At 53.3% G+C, this 27,454-nt stretch overlaps 1 protein-coding gene across 1 annotated transcript; it reads left to right on the plus strand.

Annotated features, from left to right (window-relative positions):
* Positions 1-523: 523 nt before the first annotated feature.
* On the plus strand, positions 524-15,506 carry LOC101938255 (avidin-like). Its single transcript, XM_005288867.5, has 4 exons — positions 524-745; positions 9,010-9,220; positions 10,475-10,595; positions 12,717-15,506. The coding sequence occupies exons 1-4, from the start codon at positions 674-676 to the stop codon at positions 12,748-12,750; spliced, it is 438 nt and encodes a 145-aa protein (XP_005288924.2). The 5' UTR covers positions 524-673; the 3' UTR covers positions 12,751-15,506.
* The last annotated feature ends 11,948 nt before the right edge of the window (positions 15,507-27,454 follow it).

A 27,454-nucleotide genomic window follows, 5' to 3' on the forward strand; every position in this document is an offset into this window, starting at 1 on the left:
GCACAGCCCCCTTTATAGCGCGATACGTTGGTGCCACTCCAGGGGTCACGGGGGGCGCTCGCACTACGGATGCTGCTAAGGGAAAACTTCCAGCACCGGTGCCCGTGGCGAGCACGCACACCTATAGGGAATACACCTGAGCAACACATCTCGAAGAACGCCAGTTACGGAAGAGGTAACTCTCCTTTTCTTGTGCCTGGAGCCAAGGACCTCTGTGTGGTGCCAAGCGAGAGCATCCCTCAAACTGAACCTCCTCTGCCCCATGGAGCCTGCCCCCAGGCCAGGACCTCCCCCGTGGGACCCCCCTGGAGCTCCAGTCTGCAGAGCCCAGCCGGCACCCCCGGGCAGGGAGCGGGGCCCTCAGGCCAGCACAGCCCACTCCGAGTTGCGCTCACGTCACCCCCCCGGCCCCACCTGGCACACACGGGCCTGTCCGGCGAGTGGCCAAACACTTCCCACCAGCAGGGCAGGCGGCACGTGGCCAGCCACTGGCAAACACTTCTGGGAAATTTGGTTCCCTCTGCAGGAAAAACAACTTTCAAAAGCCAGCGTTTGCTCAATACCCGGCACCGCCAATGAGAGACGTCACTGGAGCTATAAATAGGCGCCTGACCAGGAGCCCCAGACACGAGTCCCTGGAAGACTCACCTGGCGTCTGCCGCTCCCAGAGACGATGGGGAAAGTCGTCTTCTCCCTGCTCCTCGCCCTGCCTCTGGTGACCCTCGGGGCCTCCTCCAATCAAAAGGTACAGGGTGGGTTGTGGGGCCGAGGGGGCTGGGCACTCGCTCTGGGGTGTCTCAGGCCGGGGCAGGGTGAGAGGCCGAGGGGGCTGGGCACTCGCTCTGGGGTGTCTCAGGCCAGGGCAGGGCGAGGGGCCGAGGGGGCTGGGCACTCGCTCTGGGGTGTCTCAGGGTGGGGCAGGGTGAGGGGCCGAGGGGGCTGGGCACTCGCTCTGGGGTGTCTGGGGCAGGGTGAGGGGCCGAGGGGGCTGGGCGCTGGCTCTGGGGTGTCTCAGGCCGGGGCAGGGTGAGGGGCCGAGGGGGCTGGGCGCTGGCTCTGGGGTGTCTCAGGCCGGGGCAGGGTGAGGGGCCGATGGGGCTGGGCGCTGGCTCTGGGGTGTCTCAGGCCGGGGCAGGGTGAGGGGCCGAGGGGGCTGGGCGCTGGCTCTGGGGTGTCTCAGGCCAGGGCAGGGCGAGGGGCCGAGGGGGCTGGGCGCTGGCTCTGGGGTGTCTGGGGCAGGGTGAGGGGCCGAGGGGGCTGGGTGCTGGCTCTGGGGTTTCTCAAGCCGGGGCAGGGCGAGGGGCCGAGGGGGCTGGGCGCTGGCTCTGGGGTGTCTCAGGCTGGGGCAGGGTGAGGGGCCGAGGGGGCTGGGCGCTGCTTCTGGGGTGGGCAGGGGCCTCTTGCTTAGGGAGGGTGGCGTGACAGCCCAGGCAAGGAGTAGTGGGGTCAGGCACTGAAATGAGTCTTGGGGAGACGAGGGGGGGGTAGGGACACCCCCCCACAGCGATTTTACTCTCGAGGGAAAGCAGCAGCGTCTCGTACAGCGGGCAGCGCTTGGGCTGAGCCGCTGCGCGTCCCTTCAGGAGATTTCACCTCCCCCAAAGGCAGGGACAGGGACGGCTCCGGGGTTTGTTGTTATTGTGACGGGAAGGGGCTCCCGGGGTGCCTGGCGGATGATGGCGCCGGGAGCAGAATGTCGCAGTGGGTGGGTGAGGGGGGAGCAGAGTGTGTGACAATGGGCAGTGCGGTGCTGGGGTGCCCTAAAACCCAGAGCCAGCTGGGGAGCCGTGTCCCAGAGAGCAGACACAGCTGGCCAGGCAGGATACGCAGTGTGAGGGGGCCAGATGCAACAGGCTCAGCTCTGCAAAGCTCCCAATCTTCAGCCCTGGGACTCAAGACTCCCTTCAATTGGATAGCATGACACCCCCTTTCTGGCTGCCGGGCGCCCTCCGGCTGTTTGGCACGAGGGTCCCATGGCCGTGCCTTTGGAGGGTAGAGCAGGGCAAATTGGGCATGTGGGAATTCCCAGCCTGGATTCACCCATGGAGCCAATTGCCTGAAGGTGGCAATTTTTCAACAGAAAGATTTCAAAAAGAGACTCCAACGAGAAACTGCTGAGCTTGAATTGATTTGCAAATTAGATCCCGTTAACTCTGGCTTGAATAGAGACTGAACCCCCCTGAAGGGGGGTTCCAAAGAGGATGGAGCTCGGCTGTTCTCAGTGGTGGCAGATGACAGAACAAGGAGTAATGGTCTCAAGTTGCAGTGGGGGAGGTCCAGGTTGGATATCAGGAAAAACTATTTCACTAGGAGGGTGGTGAAACACTGGAATGCGTTACCTAGGGAGGTGGTGGAGTCTCCTTCCTTGGAGGTTTTTAAGGCCCAGCTTGACAAAGCCCTGGCTGGGATGATTTAGCTGGGAATTGGTCCTGCTTTGAGCAGGGGGTTGGACTAGATGACCTTTTGAGGTCCCTTCCAACCCTGATATTCTATGATTCTATGATTCTAATGGCTGAGTCATTACACTACTTGAATCTATTTCCTTATGATAACTATCCTTACACCTCTTGTCAACTGTCTGTAATTGACCATCTTGATTATCACTACAAACGTTTTTTTCCTGCTGATAATAGATCATCTTAATTAATTAGCCTCTTAGAGCTGGTATGGCATCTTCTCTGTATGTATATAGATACACTCTTATTATATATTCCATTCTATGCATCGGATGAAGTGGGCTGTAGCCCACGAAAGCTTATGCCCAAATAAATGTGTTAGTCTCTAAGGTGCCACAAGTACTCCTGTTCTTTTTGTGGCCAGGTCGTGCGGGGTGGGGGGTGGGGGAGTGGCACTATATGTGAAAAAAATGTAGAATCAAATGAAGTAAAAATCTTAAGTGAATCCACATGTTCCATAGAATCTCTATGGATAGAAATTTCATGCTCTAATAAGAATATAACATTAGGGATCTATTATCGACCACCTGACCAGGACGGTGATAGTGATGATGAAATGCTAAGGGGGATTAGAGAGGTTATCAAAATTAAGAACCCAATAATAGTGGGGGATTTCAATTATCCCCATATTGACTGGGAACATTTCACTTCAGGACGAAATGCAGAGATAAAATTTCTCGATACTTTAAATGACTGCTTCATGGAGCAGCTGGTACGGGAACCCACAAGGGGAGAGGCAACTCTAGATTTATTCCTGAGTGGAGCGCAGGAGCTGGTCCAAGAGGTAACTATAACAGGACCGCTTGGAAATAGTGACCATAATACAATAGCATTCAACATCCCTGTGGTGGGAAGAACATCTCAACAGCCCAACACTGTGGCATTTAATTTCAAAAGGGGGAACTATGCAAAAATGAGGGGGTTAGTTAAACAGAAGTTAAAAAGTACAGTGACTAAAGTGAAATCCCTGCAAGCTGCATGGACGCTTTTTAAAGACACCATAATAGAGGCCCAACTTCAATGTATACCCAAATTAAGAAACACAGTAAAAGAACTAAAAAAGAGCCACCGTAGCTTAACAACCATGTAAAAGCAGCAGTGAGAGATAAAAAGACTTCCTTTAAAAAGTGGAAGTCAAATCCTAGTGAGGCAAATAGAAAGGAGCATAAATGCTGCCAAATTAAGTGCAAGAATGTAATAAGAAAAGCCAAAGAGGAGTTTGAAGAACGGCTAGCCAAAAACTCCAAAGGTAATAACAAAATGTTTTTTAAGTACATCAGAAGCAGGAAGCCTGCTAAACAACCAGTGGGGCCCCTGGACGATTGAGATACAAAAGGGGCGCTTACAGACGATAAAGTCATTGCGGAGAAACTAAATGGATTCTTTGCTTCAGTCTTCACGGCTGAGGATGTTAGGGAGATTCCCAAACCTGAGCCGTCCTTTGTAGGTGACAAATCTGAGGAATTGTCACAGATTGAAGTGTCACGAGAGGAGGTTTTGGAATTAATTGATAAACTTAACAGGAACAAGTCACCGGGACCAGATGGCATTCACCCAAGAGTTCTGAAAGAATTCAAATGTGAAGTTGCTGAACTATTAACTAAGGTTTGTAACCTGTCCTTTAAATCGACTTCTGTACCCAATGACTGGAAGATAGCTAATGTAACGCCAATATTTAAAAAGGGCTCTAGAGGTGATCCCAGCAATTACAGACCGGTAAGTTTAATGTCTGTACCAGGCAAATTAGTCGAAACAATAGTTAAGAATAAAATTGTCAGACACATAGAAAAACATAAACTGTTGAGCAATAGTCAACATGGTTTCTGTAAAGGGAAATCGTGTCTTACTAATCTATTAGAATTCTTTGAAGGGGTCAACAAACATGTGGACAAGGGGGATCCAGTGGACATAGTGTACTTAGATTTCCAGAAAGCCTTTGACAACGTCCCTCACCAAAGGCTCTTATGTAAATTAAGCTGCCATGGGATAAAAGGGAAGGTCCTTTCATGGATTGAGAACTGGTTAAAAGACAGGGAACAAAGGGTAGGAATTAATGGTAAATTCTCAGAATGGAGAGGGGTAACTAGTGGTGTTCCCCAAGGGTCAGTCCTCGGACCGATCCTATTCAACTTATTCATAAATGATCTGGAGGAAGGGGTAAACAGTGAGGTGGCAAAGTTTGCAGATGATACTAAACTGCTAAAGATAGTTAAGTCCAAAGCAGACTGTGAAGAACTTCAAAAATCTCACAAAACTAAGTGATTGGGCAACAAAATGGCAAATGAAATTTAATGTGGATAAATGTAAAGTAATGCACATTGGAAAAAATAACCCCAGCTATACATACAATATGATGGGGGGCTAATTTAGCTACAACAAATCAGGAAAAAGATCTTGGCGTCATCGTGGATAATTCTCTGAAAATGTCCACGCAGTGTGCAAAGGCGGTCAAAAAAGCAAACAGGATGTTGGGAATCATTAAAAAGGGGATAGAGAATAAGACGGAGAATAGCTTATTGCCCTTATATAAATCCATGGTACGCCCTCATCTCGAATACTGCGTACAGATGTGGTCTCCTCATCTCAAAAAAGATATACTGGCACTAGAAAAGGTTCAGAGAAGGGCAACTAAAATGATTAGGGGTTTGGAACGGGTCCCATATGAGGAGCGATTAAAGAGGCTAGGACTCTTCAGCTTGGAAAAGAGGAGACTAAGGGGGGATATGATAGAGGTATATAAAATCATGAGTGATGTGGAGAAAGTGGATAAGGAAAAGTTATTTACTTATTCCCATAATACAAGAACTAGGGGTCACCAAATGAAATTAATAGGCAGCAGGTTTAAAACAAATAAAAGGAAGTTCTTCTTCACCTATCCTTGTAACAAAGCCCGATGCCAACTCTGTCCACATATCTATTCAAGTGACATCATCATAGGACCTAATCACATCAGCCATACCATCAGGGGCTCGTTCACCTGCACATCTACCAATGTGATATATGCCATCATGTGCCAGCAATGCCCCTCTGCCATGTACATTGGCCAAACCGGACAGTATCTACGCAAAAGAATTAATGGACACAAATCTGACATCAGGAATCATAATACTCAAAAACCAGTGGGAGAACACTTTAACCTGTCTGGTCATTCAATGACAGACCTGCGGGTGGCTATATTACAACAGAAAAACTTCAAAAACAGACTCCAACGAGAGACTGCTGAGCTGGAATTGATATGCAAACTAGACACAATCACCTCAGGATTGAATAAGGACTGGGAATGGCTGAGCCATTACAAACATTGACTCTATCTTCCCTTGTAAGTACTCTCACACTTATTATCAAACTGTCTGTACTGGGCTAGCTTGATTACCACTTCAAAAGTTTTTTTTTTTCTCTTAATTAATTGGCCTCTCAGAGTTGGTAAGACAACTCCCACCTGTTTATGCTCTCTGTATGTGTGTATATATATCTCCTCAATATTTATTCCACTCTATATGCATCCGAAGAAGTGGGCTGTAGCCCACGAAAGCTTATGCTCTAATAAATTTGTTAGTCTCTAAGGTGCCACAAATACTCCTGTTCTTCTTCACGCAGCGCACAGTCAACCTGTGGAACTCCTTACCTGAGGAGGTTGTGAAGGCTAGGACTATAACAGCGTTTAAAAGAGAACTGGATAAATTCATGGTGGTTAAGTCCATTAATGGCTATTAGCCAGGATGGGTAAGGGATGGTGTCCCTAGCCTCTGTCTGTCAGAGGGTGGAGATGGATGGCAGGAGAGAGATCACTGGATCATTGCCTGTTAGGTTCACTCCCTCTGGGGCACCTGGCATTGGCCACTGTCAGTAGACAGGATACTGGGCTAGATGGATCTTTGGTCTGACCCAGTACGGCCGTTCTTATGTTCTTATGGATACAGACTAACACAGCTGCTACTCTGAAACCAATCAATTCAGTTTCCCATCTCCAAACCTAGCCAATAGCAGCTTCTTCAGAGGAAGGTGTGAGGAAGCACGGAGGAGGCAGTGATGGGATTAACGTGCCCCAGAAGAGCTTCCGCCTGAACCCAGCAGTCAGGGGTGTGTACTCCTGCCCTGAAGCAGGAGGGGTCAGAGCCCTCCCCAAACTTGTATTTGTTTTAATCGTTACTGTTCTAGTTCAGTCTGGTTTCATTCACCATAGAAACATCTGAGCCTTTTCTGGACAGTGCTAAGCTTTGGCCTTGATGAAATCATGTGGCAGGGAGTTCCACCGACTGTGCATAGTATGAGAATGCATTTCCTTTGGATCAGTTTTAAATGTGCTGCTTTTCAGTTTTATGTAATGTTCCTGTGTTATGAGAGTGAGCGGCAGCACCCGGGAACCTCCTTTGTCCTCGTCACTATCATGTGTCCCTCTGTCATGTTAGCTCTCATTTGTCTCCTCTCTGTCTCCCCCCGCACATCTCTACCCATCCTTGTCACCCCTTTGCGAACCCCTCGACTCCTGCAGTGTCTGGTTTGAGGTGGGATGGCCACAACAGAACCCAGGCTCCTCGGGAGGGGTCACACTGATTTATATAACATACAAAAAAAAAAACGACGTCAAGAGAACAGTAAGAAAAAGTCAGGCACTCAGAAGTTAGGAAATACCAGTTTGCCCAGACAACAGCTGCTTTGTGCATCAGCCCCATGCGACGGTCTCTAATTCCGCAGCCACAGACAGCGCAGTCCGTGCATACAGGCATTCAGTGAGGCCTCAGTCAGTGCACTCATTGAACGCCTGGTTATGCAATATTTGCTTTTATGCTCATTATTCAGACGTAGCCCTGGGCTTTAGTTACTGTACACCGTGTAAAGCCAGCACTGAACACAGAGCTGTTCATTTCCTCGTGGGATTCTCTAGGTAGCTCTTCCTGGAGTATTTCAGTGGGTTACAAATATTCATGAGTTCATGTTCATGGAAACCCTTGGGAAGGGTGCTGAAGAGAGGGAGGAGAACGATCTGCCTAGAACTTCTGCCTTGTGGTGAGAGAAAGCAGCTCAAGCCCTTTAGTTTATCACAGAGACGGCTCAGCAGTGACTGGAACAGGGAACAGAAGTCGTCCGTACGTGGGGCAGAGATTTCTGGAAGCTGCCAGCAACTTGATCTAGCAGCCAAAGGCAGAACAAGACTAGAAATCAGGTGTAGATTTTAACCAGGAGGAGAATTAACGACTGACCTAGGGATGTGGTGGAGTTTTAAAGTCAAGACTGGGTGTCTTCCTCAGAGCTCTGCCGCAGTGCAGCCAACAGTGACACATGATCTGCAGGGCCTTTCTGCCCCTAAATCCATGAGGATGAAGTGTCCCCGTTTTACAGGTGGGGAACGGAGATGCCAAGGTCAAGGCCAGATCTGTCACAAGTGCTGGCTAATTTTGGATGTCCTATTTGTGAGGCCAAGGGTCTGGTTTGTCAGAGAACTTGGGGTTTGACAGCACTTTCCACGCTCAAAGCCCAGCTCCCACTGACTGCAGCTGTGAGCGCCCTGCACTTCTGCAAATCTCACCCCCGCCGTCTCGAGTCAGGCACCCAGAAAATGAGGCACGCACCAGGGCTCTCTGTGACAAGGCTGGTGTAGGCGACTTGCCCAGCATCACATGGGACCCGTGTGGCAGAGGCAGGGACAGAATCTCATCTCCGGGGCAGCATTCAGCTGTCTTCCCCATGAGACCGTTCTCTCTTTCTGCAGTCCCCTGCCTCAGTCGCTCCGCACCTTCCAGCTTCTGCAACAAAGGAGGCAGGGGTCCTACGGCCCACGGCTCATTCCCTGCACAGCCCCAGAGCAGGTCTGTATGGAGCACTGAATGAGATGGGGCCTGTGGGAAAATCGCAGGTGATCTTGTAGTTAAAGACATGGACCTCACTGCTGTGAGATCTCGCTGAGGCCAACAGCTGAGCGGGGTTTGGAAAGGGGCCGAATGTTCCTGTGGGGAATGATTAAGGGTTTGGAACGGGTCCCATATGAGGAGAGATTAAAGAGGCTAGTTTCAGAGTAGCAGCCGTGTTAGTCTGTATCCGCAAAAAGAAGAACAGGAGGACTTGTGGCACCTTAGAGACTAACAAATTTATTAGAGCATAAGCTTTCGTGGACTACAGCCCACTTCTTCGGATGCATATAGCTATATGCATCCGAAGAAGTGGGCTGTAGTCCACGAAAGCTTATGCTCTAATAAATTTGTTAGTCTCTAAGGTGCCACAAGTCCTCCTGTTCTTCTTTTTAAAGAGGCTAGGACTCTTCAGCTTGGAAAAGAGGAGACTAAGGGGGGATATGATAGAGGTCTATAAAATCATGAGTGATGGGCGCGAGGAGAAAAACACAGCACAGGAGGGATCTAACCCCTGAGCCAGCCAGTCCCTGCAGGTTTGGGGCAGAGAAAGAGGCTTCCCTCTGGGTCACGGGAATCCGATCACAGACCCTGCTCTGTTCCTCTCCTGGTTTGTGGGTCTGGCTCCTGCGTTCCTTGCCTGGGGGAGAGTCTGACCCTGCAGTGCTGCGGGAGGACCCGTCCTGCTGACCGTGTCCCTCTTTCAGTGCGTCCTGTCTGGATTGTGGAGGAATGAACTGGGCTCTAACATGACCATCTCTGCCGTGAATGCCGAGGGGGGATTCACCGGTTCGTACCACACGGCGGTGACGGTCACCGACAAACGCATCCTGATGTCGCCCCTGAAGGGGTCCCAGAACCGCAAGAGCCAGAGGAAGCAGCCGACCTTTGGCTTCACCGTGAGCTGGACGTTCTCAAGTACGTGGCCCGAGGGTTCGGTGCCCGGGGTGGAGGGGAACAGAGAGGAATTCAGTGCTAACCAGGCTGAAACACTTCCCCGCCCAGTCTCTGCACCATCCTCTGCTCTTCCGGCCCCTTAATGCTCGGCTCTGGCCAGTGCCGGGGCTCTGAGCCAGAACTGAACAGACCAGAAACGAGATATAAAAGTACCAACCTCTGGGGCCCGGCCCATCGCTCACCCTGGGCTGTGTCTCTGAGGCCGTGTGGTCAGAGCTCCTGGGGTTCATCCTGGGCTCTGCCTGGGACTCGCGGAGGGCTCTCGGGCAGGTCTCCCATCCCCTCTCCACCTGCTCACGGGGACCCTTGGGGGACCCACCTTGCCGGCTTAGCAAGTACTCTGGGAGCGAGAGGCGCTGGGGGGCACCGGAACCTGCTTTGTCTCCACCCTGGCTTGTCCGCAGCAGCCTGTTGGGGGCGCTGGAGAGCTCTGCGCGTTCCAACCCCAGTGTTGCTATGACCTGTTAGTCACTGTCTGTAGTAGGTAGTGCCGAGGCCCCTGTGGCGCTAGGCGCTGTACAGACCCAGACCCTGGCTCAGCGCTCAGCAATCCCGTATGCACAGGGCACTTGTGGGCCTCCCCAGTCTGGGTGCGAGGCCTCGCTCAGCCGGACACGCTGGGGACCATTACTGGGAACTGCCTCTTGGGGGACTCCACAGCAGCGGGCAGGGGCTGGGGGCAGCAGGAGCGTGTCCCCCTGCAGAGGCAGGGGGCTGTGAGACACAGGGGTGGGGGGAGCCTGGAGGAGGGAGTGCAAACCAGAGCCATCCAGAGCAGACTGAGGGGTGGGAACAGAGCCTTATGGCTTACTGGGTGGGGTGGGGGGGGAAGCAGGGGAACCTGAGGCAGGAACTTCCATTCAGCCTCTGCCTCCAGCCCCATCCCTCTGGGGCACCTGGCATTGGCCACTGTCGGCAGACAGGATACTGGGGTAGATGGGCCTTTGGTCTGACCCAGTCTGGCCGTTCTTATGTTCTTATGAAATGCGGCAAGTTATAAACAACTGAGAACAGGGTCTTATAATGGAAAACATCAGGCGCTCTTAACTCTAGGTGCTGCTGCCAGCTCCACCTACAACATGACTTTCTGTTCTATTCTGTAGTGGTTCCTTCCACTCCAGTCGTGCTTTAAGCAAGTCCTCCTCCTTCCCTGGGGTCTGGGCTCTGTCTCTTGGGGGCCTCACTGACGTTCACTCCTGTCCGGTTCCCCCGCAGACTCGATAACCGTCTTCGTGGGCCAGTGCTTCGTGGATGATAATGGGGAGGAGATTCTGAAGACCATGTGGCTGCTGCGCAAGGAGGTCGGATCCCCCAGCGCCGACTGGAAAGCGACCAGGTGGGTGACTAGGCAGAGATTGGCCAGGAGCGAAGGGGCCGCCTCCGGAGCTGGGACTGCAGGGCCTGGGCCCATCTCTGCTCGGCGCTGTGCCAAGGGCAGGGCTGGGATCCCGGCTCCTAGCGCTGGAGATGTAGGAAAACCAGCCTGCGGGGACAGGGCAGGGCTCTCAGTCCAGAGTCACAGACCCATGGGGACCCTTCGCCCTCCAGTGTCTTGCTGGGGGAGGATGAAGTGGTGTGAACTCGAATGCAGGTTTATTCCCCAAGGCTGCAGAGTTCCCTCGGCCCTGTCACACCCCAGGGCTGTGATCCCAGGGGCCCGATCCAAGTCCCTCCAGGCCTGTGAGAGACTAACGGGGGAGCAGAGAGGGGCCTGGGACAGCTTGTCACTGGGGAGCAGCCCCTGGGACAGAACCATCTCTGGGGGTGCACGCGGCTGGGGCACCTGGAAGAACTGGGGGAGGCTGGATAATGAGGCTTCGGGCAGCCCTGGCAAAGCCGTTCCCTGCTGTTGCCCTGGGCCGGGCCCCAGCAAAGGCCAAGTTGCCCCATGACGCACACAGTGCTGAACCCTTCCCCTCATGGGGCTGCTAGTGCCCCACAGCCCTGCCCGCCTTATGGAGGGGCCCACGGGGGCTGCAGGGGGGCTGCCTGCCCTGGGGGGCACCAAGGGGAGCTTTGAGCGGGTGGCTGCTGATGGGTCCCTGCCCCCAACAGCCCTGCTGAGCACCACTGGGACGTGCAGCCTGCGGAGCCCCTGCCCACCCCCGGGTGCTGCTGGGTGGCTCTGAGGCCAGGCCAGTGCGGGGTGCCCACAGCCACGCTGCCTCCCTGGGCTGGCGGCTGGGTTCCCCTGTGAGGTGCAGCCTGGAGGAGGCGTTTCCCCAGGCAGCGGTGCTCAGGCAGGTGGCCTGGGAGGGGGTGTCCTTCTTTGGTCTTTTCTCCTTCTGAGGCTGATGCATTTTCTACCCCTTCGCCCCCCCCCCCCACCCTGTACGGAGCAGCACCGGGCACATGGTCTGTGCTGGGCAAATAACAGGTGAGAACAAACCACAGAGGGGAAATACCAGGCGCTGATGGGCTGCTCAGTCTAGCAGGGAAAGGCAGGACAAGAACCACTGGCTGGAAGCTGAAGCCGGACAAATTCCCATCAGAAATAAGGCCCAAGTGTTTAACCCTTGGAGCAAACAGGGCGGCACTGGGTTCTCCAGCTCTTCACGGGCTTCAGCTCAAACCCGGCTGCTTCTCTGGAAATGCTTCAGCCATTCCCGAGTTACTGGGCAGGGGCCGGGGCAGTGTGGCTGCCCTGTGCTGCACAGGAGCTCAGACTGGAGGAGCTGAGGGTCCCTTCTGACTCAGGGGAAGATTCTGTCCCAGGGATTTTTAGTAAAAGTCAGGGACTGGTCGCGGGCAATGAACAAACATTCAGGGAAGCCTGCAACAAACAGAGAAACAAACAGAGCCTGCCAGCGCTTGCAGCTGCTCCTGCTACAGGGGCTGACCCAACCCCAGCCGCTGCGCCAGCAGGCTGGGCAGTAGCGTAGCTAGCGGGGTGCAGGGGAAGCAGCCGCTTCCCCTCACCCCTTTTCCCAAAAGCGGCACTTTTCCAAAGGCGGCCGCCGGCCGGAGGAGCAAGGGGGGGTGCAGGCTGGCCACCCGCAGCACGGCCAGCAGCCATGGGGGGTGGCAGGCGCGTGGCCGGAGGAGTGGGGGGCGCAGCATGCTGCCCGGCCCCACAGCCACGGCCGGAGGAATGGGGGTGGGGCGCAGCATTGTGGCCGGAGGAGTGGGGGGAGGAGCGGTCAGCGGTGCAGCCGGAGGAGGAGCCAAGGGGGGCGCCTCTTTTAGGTTTGCTCCCCCTCCTCTTAAAAGCTGGCTACGCCACTGAGGCTGGGGACCAATGCCCACCAGCCCCAAGGTTGGCTGCCGGTCAGCTGTTCTAGTGCCTCCCCCGACCCTGGCCGCAGCTCCAGAGACCCCGGTGCTGACAGCTGCTCCATCCCTGCCCCAGAAGAAGTCCTGGAGGTCACGGAAATCTGTGACCTGGCTCCGTGACAGAATTGTAGCCTTACTTCTGACTGTCACTCTATGAATCTATGAATTCTGCGCTTCCCCGCAGGGTCGGCACAAATGTTTTCACCCGGATCAAGTGATGGAACGTGGGTGAATCTGTGAGGAGCGACGGTGTCCGGTGACCCAGCAGCACCGTCATCCCACTCTGCAGCCCCAGGGCTCCTGGTGCCCCTGTCCGGAATCTCTCGAGAGTGTCTCACCCGGCCTCAGGACTGTTTGCTGGGCTGCAGAGGCGCCGTCTCTGTCTCCATCTCCCCTCGCTCTCCGGTTACCCCCCCAGAATTGCTGCCTGCGCCCCCCACGCTGCAGTTTAGTTCCTTTCCCAGTAAAGCTCTAGCGCGGGAGGCAAATGAGTCTCTGGTGTTTTTATCGTTCTTGGCCCTTGGGGTGAAGCTTTTGCTGAGCCGTGATTCCCACTTGCCGCTCTCTGGATTCCCTGGGAGGTGCCGGATTCTCTCCCATGAGCCGGGCCCTTCCTGGGACGCCCCTTGGCAGGTTCATCCCCCGGCTCGCTCCTTTGCTCACTGCCTGTTGCCCGGGGCACAGAGTGCAACAGCCACTGCACAGCCCCTCGGAGACGCCCTTCCTGCTAAACGGCCCTTCGCTCACTCAGCGGTTCCTGTCCAGCGCGCTCAGCCCGGGGGTTCGTTTCTCTCGGGATCCGGCGCCGCCCACCTCGAGTTCTAGGCACCAGGAGCCAAATAAACATTTTCCATCGGAAAAACGGCTCAGTTCTGTGTGGTTCTCCCTTGAACCCCTCCACGGGCGGCGTAATGCTCCGGAGGAACCCAGCACAGGGAAAGGGACGGGCAAACCTGTGGATTAAAGCTCTGGAGATTCAAAGCCACGTGTTCCTGCCCACCCCTGACTAAAATCCCACTGCTGCTTGGGATTTGAACAGCCCATGGAGCATGGGGCTGGCTTGCCCTGTGCATAGGGTGGAGGGGTCAGTCCCTGGGTCTGGCCCACATTAACATACTGGGGCAATAATCCAAAGGGGGGGGGGAGGCCTCTGGGGAGCAGGAGCTGCTCCACCCCCATGGGGGGCAGCTAGTCCCGGAACCCACAAGGGCAGAGGCAATTCTTGATTTAGTCCTAAGTGGAGCACAGGACCGGGCCCAACATGTGCATAGAGCTGAACCGCTCGGTAATAGCGACCACAATATAATTAAGTGTAACATCACTGCGGGGGAGGGGGTACCAAAGAACCTCAGCACTGTAGCATTTAACTTCAGAAAGGGGAACTACACAGAAAGGAGGAGGCCAGTTAAACAGAAGTGAAAAGGAACAATCACAAGAGTGAAATGCCTGCAAACTGCCTGCAAACTATTTAAACACCATAATAGAGGCTCAAATTAAATGTACACCCCAAATAAAAAAAATTGTAAAGGGACCAAAAAAAAATGCCACTGTGGCTAACAGAGAAAAAGAGGAGGTTGGAGGCAAAAGGTACCTTTAAAAATTGGAAGTCAAATCCTAGTGAGAACAAGGGAAAGGAGCATCAACTCCGGCAAGTTAAGTGTAAAAGTGTAATTAGACAGGCCTATAAACAATACGAAGAGCAACTAGCCAAAGACTCAAAAACTAACATCAAAAATGTGTTAAATACATCAGAAGCAGGAAGCCTGCCAGACAATCAGTGGGGGGCACTGGACAATGGGGATGCTAAAGGAGCACCACTTCTTCTTCGTATGGCTGATGGAAATGGAGAGCAAGAACTATAATTTTACATTCACATGGTTAAGCAAGATAACTGCATCAGGAGCAGCGGCGTGTATATCTCTGATGCCTCCTTCGTATTTGTGAATTGGGCATTGACTCATTATATGATCCATGATTTGTTCTGGGTAACCAGTCGCACACTGGAGAGTCTCTAATTTTCCCTTTGTGCAGCAAATATCCCCATCTGCCATGGTTTGTGCGGAGACGGGTTAGGGTTCCAATGAGCTTCGTAGGAGATTGAAGCCAGGGATCTTCTGCATCGGGTTTTTTATGAGGTATTTATTTCTGACTTCTTGTGAACTCCATTCGGCTTTCCAAGCTTCACCAGGGTTGAAGTTGTGACGTTGCACTCTATATGATTTTATGAAAATATGCTAATGTAATTGGAATATGCTTCATGCAAAAGGTCTCTTGTAAGGTATCATTACAAAACTCATAATCTACTGAGTGTGATCATCCTATTTGTATAAATGTATCACTCTTGTATCTGAACCTAGGAATATGAAATATAACTCTGAAGGCCTATTGTAATTATGCAAAGTGTGGGCCATTAATGGTGGTTTGGAATCTTGGTGACTCCCATTAACCAGGACAATTGTCTGTAGATGGCCCTGTTTTACCTGTAAGTCTTCCTGTATACCTGTGTGCTAGCAAGTGGATAATGAAGTCTTACAGTGACATGTGATCATGTCACCTGAACTGGAATCCATCTTTAACCTGGTGCTTTTCCATTCAGAAGGGGAGGGGGGGGAGAGAACCCAGATGGACAAAGGATTCCCACCTTATGCAAAAGATATATAAGGGGGTGGAACAGAACAAAGGGAGGGCCATCATGAGAAATCCCCTAGCTACCACCTGAGCTGCAACAAGGGCTGTACCAGGGGAAAGGATTGGGCCCAGACTAGGAAGGCGTCCAGTCTGTGAAAGAAACTTCTTGAAACATCTCTGAGGGTGAGATTTTATCTGTATTCAGTTTTATTACTGTATTAGGCTTAGACTTGCGTGTTTTATTTTATTTTGCTTGGTAATTCACGTTGTTCTGTCTGTTATTACTTGGAACCACTTAAATCCTACTTTCTGTATTTAATAAAATCACTTTTTACTTATTAATTAACCCAGAGTATGTATTAATACCTGGGGGGGGGGGGGAACAGCTGTGCATCTCTCTCTATCAGTGTTATAGAGGGCGAACAATTTATGAGTTTATCCTGTATAAGCTTTATACAGGGTAAAACGGATTTATTTGGGTTTTAGACCCCATTGGGCATCTGAGTGTTAAAGACAGGAACACTTCTGTTAGCTGCTTTCATTCAAGTCTGCAGCTTTGGGGCAAATAATTCAGACCCTGGGTCTGTGTTAGAGCAGACTGGTGTGTTTGGCTCAGCAAGACAGGGTGCTGGGGTCCTGAGCTGGCAGGGAAAGCAGGGGCAGAAGCAGTCTTGGCACATCAGGTGGCAGCTCCCAAGGGGGTTTCTGTGATCTAACCCATCACAGTTGTATTGTTGAAGGCTAAATGCGAGGGTCCAAAAGGGCTCACATGACTTCAAGCGATGGTGAGGGACGTTGCTAAGGTCCTGGTGGATGGAAAAACATTGGTTTTCCATGATCCTCTGGAATTCCCGAAGGGTTGCAGCATCGTGGCCAATGGATGGGGGAGCAATGTGCGACAGCACCGGCAGCCAAGGCGTTGGGGTCGACTTGAGGGTTCCAGTGATGCACCACATTGCAGTGTTCAACTGGACATCAACAAGTCGAGTGTGGCTACTTCTGGTCCATACTGGTGCACAGATCTCGGCTACGGGGTAGACAAGGGCCCTTGCTGACGTCCGTAACACCGATGCTGATGGTCCCCAACTTGTGCCTTCCGGTTTCTGGACCAAGTTGACCCTTTTCTTCATCTTGGCAGCAACCTCCTTCAGGTGGTCGTGGAAGGTTAGTGTGTGATACGGCTTCCCTCCGGGATAGGTTAGAGTGGGGTCATGTTGCACACTGTTGCCGCAGAAGGTCACTTTCAGAGTGCGCTCAGCGTTCCTGTTATCAAGATGGAATGCGGTGCTGTGGTTTTGTGAGGATTTGCCTTGAGCCTCCCTCTCCGGAAATATTCCTCCATGGTGTTTAGGCCCCCGTTCAAGGTGGACTCGAGGTCCTTGAAAGTGGCTGCTTTCATTGCCAGGTCAAGATCATCTGCATATGCAAATTTGCACAACTTCGTTGGAGGCATGTCGCTCGTGTCGACATTGAAAAGTGTCGGTGCGAGTACTGAACCTTGTGGCAGCCCGTTGTTGAGGAATTGGGGCAAACTGACTTTGTTGCCCAAGTGGACACGTGGAGCCTACTGCTCAGCATCATTCACAGCAGATGTAGTGTTTTGTGGCAGTGGATGATCCTTGCGAGCTTCAGCAACAAGCCTTTAATCCATGTCGTAGGAAGATGATGGGTCTACAAAGCTGCACCGGTCTCAGATTTCCTCTGGAATCTGGCCTCCATGTGCGTTACAAAGGCCAAAACTTGGTCACAACAACTGCATTAAGCTGGAAAGACAAGGCCATTGCAGAGACACTAAATGAATTCTTTGCATCAGTCTTCACTGCAGCAGATGGGAAGGAGATTCCCACACCTGAGCCATTCTTTTCAGGTGACAAATCTGAGGAAATGTCCCAGATTGAGGTGTCAATAGAGGAGGTTGTGATGTTCCTGTGTGTGGAGATTAATGGAAGAAGGAGGCACACATCGGGACCCTAGGGGGGCTCTGGGTTATCGCTACTTCCCACCACCCAACACAGATGTAATGAGGTTGAGTAGTGTCCACAAAAGGGAAACTAAACAACTAATTATTCCTTAAGAAAGGTTTTTAACGACTTACAACCATAAAGGCAACACAGACAGAATGTGCCTAGTGACTTTACATGTATTGTAACCATTCCCAACCAACACAAATTTATATGCAATACTGACGCATTAATTAACTATAGTTTACTAATTTTAACCTACCTATAACCTTATATAACGACTTATAAACTTTTATTGACTTTTATGATAAACTTGATGGTAACTTATACTGAAGACAGGCACAGCGACTTGCAAAACTATTATGATTTATAAACTACCAGCTTCACCAGCGCTGCACCTGTTTCCAGCAAGGCACACAACATGTACAGTTACTATATATTGATTAACTATTGACTACTACTATTTTTAAACAACTTAAACAATTTACTAATATACTTAAAGTATAGTATTAATACAGACTTAAGATTAACTAGCTCGAGCACAACCAGACCTCTTCAGTCCAAGACCTTACCCTGCGTTTTTCCAAAGATACATTACCTTTCAGTCGACCGTTTCCTGCGCTGGCCAGGCACAGATGGTCGGTGAAGCGCAAGTCCCTTTGGTTCAGGTGGTGCATGTGAGCCTGACAAAGAGTGATCTCCTTTAGGTCAACACACACACAAACACTTGCATCTTTGTGCCTTATTTATACGGTATTTCCTGGCCGTGTTTCAAAACAGGTCAACCAATGAAAGTGGCCAAATGTCTCCGGGTGGTATTTGCCATTGTCTTGAACTTATGAACTGTGCACCTGTGCTCAGCTCATTTCTTCTCTATGCAGCTAATTGTGGTCAATTTGCTAGACTCAAAAATGCTCGAGTAGCTTAAAGAGGTATTTGGTTGCAGAGCATAGTAACCACACGTCTGTATCTATCTCTGCAGAGTTTCCTAGCTAGATTATGCTTAGGCTTGCAGGATTTAATTGTACTCACTTCTTACAACTTCCGGAAGTTTTAGGCCTAACACTGCTTAGCCTGACACTACTTGCCAAGGCTTGTGCACATTAATCACACTCTGGTGTTATCTGAACCTGTGATCTGCTAGGTCACTCCAATCCTTGACTCTGGGAGACAGCCTTACCCTGCTCTGCTGTGAGAACCCCCACTCCTGGGCTGTTCACGCACAGCCTCTGGCATGTAAACCGCTCCTTGGATTGTGCAACTGAACGACACTAGCCAATATCTCCGGTCCCAGACACAACCCTAGGAACCTCCTGTGACGAACTGGGCCTGTTCTCACTGTGGTCTGTGAATGCTGACAGGGGAGTGTGCTGGGATAGTCTGCATTGGAGGATGGGATCTGCCCGAGGGCGCATACCTGAGTGTGTAACATGAGAACCCAGGAAGGGGTTGAAGGCCAGGTGACTCCTGAGCCCGGGAAACTGAACAAAGGCTGTGGGAGGGGTCGCTGAAGGCAGAGTGCTGGAAGCGAGCTGGAGAGATGGCTGGGAGACAGAGATGGCCCTGACCCCCCGAAGGGGGGTGGGCTGGAATGCCCTGGGACCCCAAGCTGGACTTAACTGAGGGGGTCCTGTTGTCTGTGCCTGCAAGACCTGTCTTGGACTGTATTCCTGTCATCCAAATAAACCTTCTGCTTTACTGGCTGGCTGAGAGTCATGGTGAATCGCAGGAGGCCGGGGGTGCAGGGCCCTGAGTTCCCCAATACTCCGCGACACCTCCTGTCACGGAGTATTGGGGGACTCAGGGCCCTGCACCCCCGGCCTCCTGCGATTCACCATGACTCTCAGCCAGCCAGTAAAGCAGAAGGTTTATTTGGATGACAGGAATACAGTCCAAGACAGGTCTTGCAGGCACAGACAACAGGGCCCCCCTCAGTTAGGTCCAGCTTGGGGTCCCAGGGCATGCCAGCCCACCCCCCTTGGGGGGTCAGAGCCATCTCTGCCTCCCAGCCATCTCTCCAGCCTCCTTCCAGCCTGCTTCCAGCACTCTGGCTTCAGCGACCCCTCCCACAGCCTTTGTTCAGTTTCCCGGGCCCCGGAGTCATCTGACCTCCAACCCCCTCCTGGGTTCTCATGTTACAAGCTCAGGTATGTTCCCTTGGGCCGGCTCCCATCCCCCGATGCAGACCATCCTAGTCACACTCCCCTGTCAGCATTCACACACCACAGTAAGAACAGTCCCAGTTCGTCACATCTCTCCCCCCTTCGAGACCGAACTGAGCGGGGTCACTTTAGCCAGTGACCTGGGGAAGTTCGAACCTACCCCCGTTCCCATGGATGCCCCCGCATCCCTCCAGTTCCTTGGTGGGAGTTACACCAGGCCCCTTCCGTTCCACGCGCCCCCTTAGGTCGGGGGTGCTTGATGGCACTCGCAGTTCGCATGTGGGAAGGTTTATGCGGCCTGTGCCCTTTTCCCACCCCCATACCTCTGGGGTTCCAACTGGGCTGTGGTCTTCTCCCAGCGCTCCAGTCTGGAGGTCTGTGCTTTGGGCTCTCTTGGTTTAGAGCCGCCCTTTTAACCTTGGCCACCCTCTGGAAAGGATCCTTTATGCTGGGCAAGGGTCCTAAAGCTGTTTTCCCCTTGTCCCAGGCCTTCCTCCCCCTCTGACAGGGGTCACAGGATCCGCAGTACTGTCGGACAGTAACAAAGACCCCAGGCCAGTAAAAGCTCCGTAGCAGCCTCTGCTGGGTACGCCAGGTTCCCTGGTGCCCTGCGAGGGGAATGTCATGGGCCCGGCCCAGCAGCTGGCGGCGATACTTCTGGGGTACCACCAGCTGCCTCCTGATCCCCCCTGACTCCATTTTCCCTGGGGGAGCCCATTCTCGGTACAGGAACCCCTTCTCCCACAGGAACCTTTTCCGGCCACCTCGTTCCATGGTCTGTACCGCATTGAGGTCGGCCAGGTCCCTTATCTTCCGCAAGGAGGGGTCTCTCTGTAACTCGGCCTGGAACTCAGCAGCTGGGACAGGGATGGCCACCTGCTCTTTCTCGCCCGCTGGGTCCGAAGCTGCAGCCTCCCTGAGCCGCGTCCCTGGGCGTTCCCTCCCCACCAGGTTAGGGTCCTGCGCCTCAGGCAAGGCACCCCCCCCAAGGCCAGGGCGCAGGGCCCCTCGCCGGCTCTGACTGCGGGTCACAACCAGTGCCTTTTGGGGGTTGCTTGGCCAGTTCTCCAGGTCCCCCCCCATCAATACCTCAGTGGGCAAATACGGGTGTACCCCCACATCCTTGGGGCCCTCCTTGGCCCCCCACTTCAGGTGTACCCTTGCCACGGGCACTTTGACTGGTGTTCCGCCCACCCCCGTCAGGGTCAGGTAGGAGTTGGGCACCACCTGATCTGGGGCCACCACCTCGGGCCGGGCCAGCGTCACCTCTGCGCCCGTATCCCAGTATCCATTGACCTTCCTCCCATCCACCTCCAGGGGAACAAGGTACTCTCTCCGGAGGGACAGCCCCGCGCCCACCGTATAAACCAAAAACCCTGAGTCTGGGGCATCCAGCCCCCTAGAGGAGCTGGCCTGGGGCCCTTCTCTCTCTTGAGCAGTTGATAAGCTGCCAGCCCCTCTTGCGTGAGAAGCCTGCCCCTCGTCCGTCTGGGCCTCTACCAAGTTAACCCTATGTGGGTTCGGTCTGCTCAGTCTGTCCTTGAGCTTGGGGCACTGGGCCCGAACGTGGCCTCTTCGGCCGCAGTAATAGCAGCTCATGTCCTGTGGGTCCCCTCGAGCCGGTCGGTTGTCCCTGACGCTGGGCATTCCCCGTGGGAGGGGATTCCCCATATTCCCTCTTTGGGAGGTCCCAGGGTGACTCTCTCTCTGCATCACGGCGGGCCTGTTCCTTTGGGGCTCCTCCCTGCCACCCCCTGACCGGCTCTTTACAAACTCATCAGCCAGCTGCCCGGCGTGTCGCGGGTTCTCTGGCTTTCTGTCCACCAACCACAGCCTCAGGTCGGATGGGCACCGCTCATACAGTTGCTCCAGTACCAGCAGTTTAATCAGGTCCTCCTTCGTCTGGGCCCCACCAGCCCACTTGCTGGCGTATCTTTCCATGCGGACGGCTAGTTGCAGATATGAGATCTCAGGGGTTTTATCTTGACTCCGGAACCTTCCCCGGTACATCTCAGGAGTCAGCCCAAACTCACGTAGCAGGGCCTTTTTGAATAGTTCGTAGTCCCCTTTCTCTGCCTCTCCCAGTTGGCGGTACAATGCCACGGATTTGGGGTCCAGTAAGGGGGTAAGGACCCGGAGTCTGTCCGCGGGATCAACCCGGTGCAGCTCGCAGGCCGTCTCAAAGGCCTCCAGGAAGTCATCCATGTCCTCCCCCTCCTTGTATGGGGCCATGATGCACTTATCAAAGCTCCGTGCAGTCCTGGGTCCCCCCTCACTCACTGCAGCCGGGGGTTCGCTGCCCTTCAATCTCGCCAGTTCCAGGTCATGCTGACGCTGTCTCTCATTCTCCTGTCTCTGTCTCTCATTCTCCTCCCGTTCCTGCTGACGCTGTCTCTCTTCACGCTGATGCTGTCTCTCTTCATGCTGTCTCTGTTGTTCACGATCCTCCAGCTCTCTCAGTTTTAGCTCTTTCTCCCATTCCAGCCAATTCCGCTCCCCGGATGCCGAACGTCGCCGGGAGGATCCTCTGCTGGCCGGCGAGCTTCGCCGGGAGGGTCCCCTGCTGGCCGGGGGGGCCACGGCGCCTTCGGTATTTGCTGGGCTCCTCCCCACCCTTCCCCTAGGCATAGGAAGGAGGGGTCTCGGGAAGCCCTCAGCAGCCGGCTGACCACTCCCAGCTGGGACAGACACTGGTGCCTGCACTGCATTTGCCAGGCTGCTTCCCTGAGACACAGGGATCGGTTCATTCGCGCGATCTTCCGCCTCTAGCTGGGCAATGAGCTGTTCTTTGGTGAGCCTCCCAATGCGCAGCCGCCTCTGCTTGCACAGCTCCACCAGGTCGCTCTTAAGCCGCTTGGCATACATCTTCCTGCTGGCCACTCACCGGCCTGTGTGCTCACAGCTCCCCACAGTTCCCAGGGGGACCCCTAGTGTGCCAGCCCTTCTCGAGGTCACCACCTCTCTGCCAGGGTCGAGCTGCAGACTCCTCCGCCCCTGGGACCACTCGCTGCGATCCCCCCGGGGGACCCTGTTACTGCAAAAGTCCTTCTCGCTGGTCACACACTCCCAGGGGTAATAACCGTCTCTCTCCCACTCTTCAGCAGGCCTGGTCCCCGTCAATCCCCCTTCGTTTTACTGCTCCCCAGTCACTTACTGCAAGAAGCGCCGTCCACGGGGTGCAGTAGATCCCACCGCTGCCACCAGTTGTCACGGAGTATTGGGGGACTCAGGGCCCTGCACCCCCGGCTTCCTGCGATTCACCATGACTCTCAGCCAGCCAGTAAAGCAGAAGGTTTATTTGGATGACAGGAATACAGTCCAAGACAGGTCTTGCAGGCACAGACAACAGGGCCCCCCTCAGTTAGGTCCAGCTTGGGGTCCCAGGGCATGCCAGCCCACCCCCCTTGGGGGGTCAGAGCCATCTCTGCCTCCCAGCCATCTCTCCAGCCTCCTTCCAGCCTGCTTCCAGCACTCTGGCTTCAGCGACCCCTCCCACAGCCTTTGTTCAGTTTCCCGGGCCCCGGAGTCATCTGACCTCCAACCCCCTCCTGGGTTCTCATGTTACAAGCTCAGGTATGTTCCCTTGGGCCGGCTCCCATCCCCCGATGCAGACCATCCTGGCCACACTCCCCTGTCAGCATTCACACACCCCAGTAAGAACAGTCCCAGTTCGTCACACCCCCGTCTTGCAGTGTCCAGTTATGCCTGCTGAGTGCTGCAAGCTTATATGAGTTCGTCAATACCAGGCTTGTTATCCCAAGGGGAGACTCTGACTCACTGCAAACCAAACACACTGCTTCAGGTAGAACAAACAAACAGATTTATTAACTACAAAGATAGATTTTAAGTGATTATAAGTCAAAGCACAACAAGTCAGATTTAGTCAAATAAAATAAAAGCAAAACGCATTCTAAGCTGATCTTAACACTTTCAATGCCCTTACAAACTTAGATGCTTCTCACCACAGGCTGGCTGGTTGCCCTTCAGCCAGGCTCTCCCCTTTCATCAACGCTTCAGTCGCTTGGTGTGATGTCTGCAGATGGAGGTGGAAGAGAGAGTGAGGATGGTAAACGTCTCTCTTTTTTATCATGTTCTTTCTTCCCTCTTGGCTTTGCCCCCCCCCCTTCAGCATCAAGTGAGCATGACCTCATCGCAGTCCCAAACTGACCAAGGTAAGGGGGTGACTCACTTGAGAGTCCAACAGATCCTTTGTTGCTGCCTAGGCCAGTGTCATTTGTTCCTGTGAGGCTGGGCTGGGTTTGTCCCATAAATGCCCTGATGAGGTGTGAACTGCTGCTCTGATCTTGGAGAGTTTTTGCCTGGGCTTGTTTTAAGCCATGAGGACACATTTTTAGCCTCATAACTATATACATGAAATTACAACCTATAACATCACTAGAACATTCCTGTAACAACAATGCTCAGTGCATCATGAGCCTTCTGAAGACACCCGATATGACAAACTTTGCATTGGATACCGCACAATCATTTTACAAGGATGAACATGGGGGTGCAGGGAGTTCCCCCGAGGCACAGAATGTCACAGAGTTTTGGGAACAAATTGACAAATTAAACAGTCACCCAGAACAGCTGGTATTCACCCAAGCCATCTGAAGGCACTCAGATACGAAACTGCAGAGTTACCAGAGTGGTATATAACTTATTTGCATAGACTGGTGATACTCACACTGAGGCTGGGGTGCCATAAGTTACTCTTTAATGTGTCTTCTGCAGCTCTTTGCAGCACATGATATTAAAACACTGTGTGATGTAATTATTAACCAGTCTAAGTCACTAACCAATCAGGATGCTTCTACTATGTCATTCACCAATTCTAGTTGATAAAATAATATTTGGTCAGTCATTTTGCTGTGAGAATACACACACACACACACACACACACACACACACACACACACACACACACACACACACACACACACACACACAGCAAAACGAAACATTTACCCTGTCATACTGTTTAAATATGAATATATAGAACTATAGGAAATGAAACAATGAATTCACAACCCTAACTCTCACACCCCCGAGAGAAACTATGCTGCTCCTCTAGAGGAGTTCCTGGCATTACAGTGGCCATGACAGAGAGGTTCCATGACTACCTCTATGGGGTCAAGTTCACCGTAAAGACTAATAATAACCCTTTAACATACGACAAGACAACAGTGAAATTCTCTGTAGCCGGACACCAGTGGTTAGCGGCACTCCCTGCATATGATTTCACCCTGCAGTACTGAGCCGGTCGAACAAACTTGGAGGCGGATGCCTTGTCTCGCCCTAAGAGCTTATCACCCAATGATCGGATGAATGTGGGGACCCCTGAATTAAAAACTTTCTGCCAACGGGTTTCCATTGTGAAGAAAAAATCTACAGCCAATGAAAATCAAGCGATTGACTCTCTGGAAGCACCATCAGAAGCCAAACCCAAAGTCTACTCAAGTTTTACCAGAGTACAGGACCCGCAGCTGCCCAGACTAAACGATCAAGAGGTGGAGCAAGCCCAGCGAGCTGATCCATGGATGAAGGACGTTCTTTACACATTTGAAAGGGGAAAGGACCCCAAGCCTATCCGACCATATCACCCAGAGGAGGCCCTTTTGCTAAAGGAATGGGACCATCTATGGGTACGGGATGGATGACTTTATCGAGGGCAGAAGCATCCCCAGAGGCCTCACCCAGAGCAGTTGGTGCTATTGCAGAAATACCGGCGAGGCATGTTGAAGGCCCTGTCGCGATCGAATGGGGCATCTGGGAGTAAAGCAGTTGGAGGCTCTAGATTCATAGAATATTAGGGTTGGAAGGGACCTCAGGAGGTATCTAGTCCAACCCCCTGCTCAAAGCAGGACCAATTCCCAACTAAATCATCCCAGCCAGGGCTTTGTCAAGCCGGGCCTTAAAAACCTCTAAGGAAGGAGATTCCACTATCTCCCTAGATAACCCATTCCAGCGCTTCACCACCCTCCCAGTGAAATAGTGTTTCCTAATATCCAACCTAAGCCTCCCCAACTGCAACTTGAGACCATTACTCCTTGTTCTCTCATCAGGTACCACTGAGAACAGTCTAGATCCATCCTCTTTGGAACCCCCTTTCAGGTAGTTGAAAGCAGCTATCAAATCCCCCCTCATTCTTCTCTTCTGGAGACTAAACAATCCCAGTTCCCTCAGCCTCTCCTCATAAGTCATGTGCTCCAGACCACTAATCATTTTTGTTGCCCTCCGCTGGACTCTTTCCAATTTTTCCACATCCTTCTTGAAATGTGGGGCCCAAAACTGGACACAGTACTCCAGATGAGGCCTCACCAAAGTCAAATAGAGGGGAATGATCACGTTCCTCGATCTGCTGGCAATGCCCCTACTTATACAGCCCAAAATGCCGTTAGCCTTCTTGGCAACAAGAGCACACTGCTGACTCATATCCAGCTTCTCGTCCACTGTAACCCCTAGGTCCTTTTCTGCAGAACTGCTACCTAGCCATTCGGTCCCTAGTCTGTAGCAGTGCATGGGATTCTTCCGTCCTAAGTGCAGGACTCTGCACTTGTCCTTGTTGAACCTCATCAGGTTTCTTTTGGCCCAATCCTCCAATTTGTCTAGGTCCCTCTGTATCCGATCCCTACCCTCTAGTGTATCTACCACACCTCCTAGTTTAGTGTCATCTGCGAATTTGCTGAGGGTGCAGTCCACACCATCCTCCAGATCATTAATGAAGATATTAAACAAAACCGGCCCCAGGACCGACCCTTGGGGCACTCCGCTTGAAACCGGCTGCCAACTAGACATGAAGCCATTGATCACTACTCGTTGAGCCCGACGATCTAGGCAGCTTTCTATCCACCTTACAGTCCATTCATCCAGCCCATACTTCTTTAACTTGCTGGCAAGAATACTGTGGGAGACCGTATCAAAAGCTTTGCTAAAGTGAAGGAATAACACGTCCACTGCTTTCCCCTCATCCACAGAGCCAGTTATCTCCTCATAGAGGCAATTAGGTTAGTCAGGCATGACTTGTCCTTGGTGAATCCATGCTGACTGTTCCTGATCACTTTCCTCTCATTTAAGTCCTGCCCTTGCCCTGGCTGGCTCCAGACTGACTCAAAAAATGGTTTCTCCCCTCTCCTGAGCTCCCGGGCAAGGGCATCTCACTCCCTATTGGTTGCCGGGCAGACTCTGAGTCTGCCTTGGCTCCCCCTCCCTACCAGGGACAGTGCGCCTCTGGGCTAGGTGATGCAGCTGAACCTCTGCTGCTAATGGCCCGTCTCAGCTGGTGGTGCCGGGGTTTGGCTCGGTGCATCGGCCCCGAGGAGGCGTGGGCACAGGAGTGCAGCAAGGCGTGCTCTGTGTGGGGACTAGGGACCTGTCTCCCTCCCCTGGAGCTGCTTTGCTGGGCTTCGCAGGACAGCTGAGCTTTGGGGCTCTGAATCATTCATGGGCCATCCTGAATCTCCCCCCGCCTCCGCGGCTGGCCACTGTCTGTCCACACCTCCAGCCAAGCTGCCGCTGTCCCTTCTGCCCCCCACTGCTCTGTCCCCCCCTTTCCTCTGCTCTGTCCCCGCACCGCAGGGCTCCCTTAGGGCTCCCATCGCCTCTCTCCCCTGCCCCTGCCCCGCGAGCCAGTGCCGGGCTGAGGCCGCAGAGCCTGGCACCTCTCCTCTGGCATGGAGGCCACTGGCCCCGTTGCTCTCTCCGGGTCTTCAGGGCCTCGGGGTCTGTCTATGGCTCTGGACCAGGGTCGGCAACCTACGGCACCCGTGCCAAAGGTGGCACGCGAGCCAATTTTTGATGGCACATGGTGACGAGCTGAACAGCTCAGCCCGCCGCCGTTCTGGGGTTTCCGCCGCCGGCTCCTGCCATCCGGGGTCCCACCGCCGGTCCCACTCAGCGCCCGCTGCTGGCCTGAGTGAAGGAACCCCAGGTGGCAGCGGGCTGAGACCCCGGCTGGCAGGAGCCAGCGGCCGAAACCCCAGAGCGGTGGCGGGCTGAACTACTCAGTCGCTGCTCTGGGGTTCCCACTGCTGGCCCCTTGCCAGCCGGGGTCCCCGCCGCAGCCCCACTCACCTTGCTTCCGGCTGGAGTTCCAGCGCAGGCCCCCTGCCAGACAGGGTCCAGGCCTCCGGCCCTGCTCGGCCCTACCAGCCGCCAGCTCCACTCACCTC

Source organism: Chrysemys picta, chromosome 6 (assembly GCF_011386835.1).
Source record: "Chrysemys picta bellii isolate R12L10 chromosome 6, ASM1138683v2, whole genome shotgun sequence".
Lineage (NCBI taxonomy): Eukaryota > Metazoa > Chordata > Testudines > Emydidae > Chrysemys > Chrysemys picta.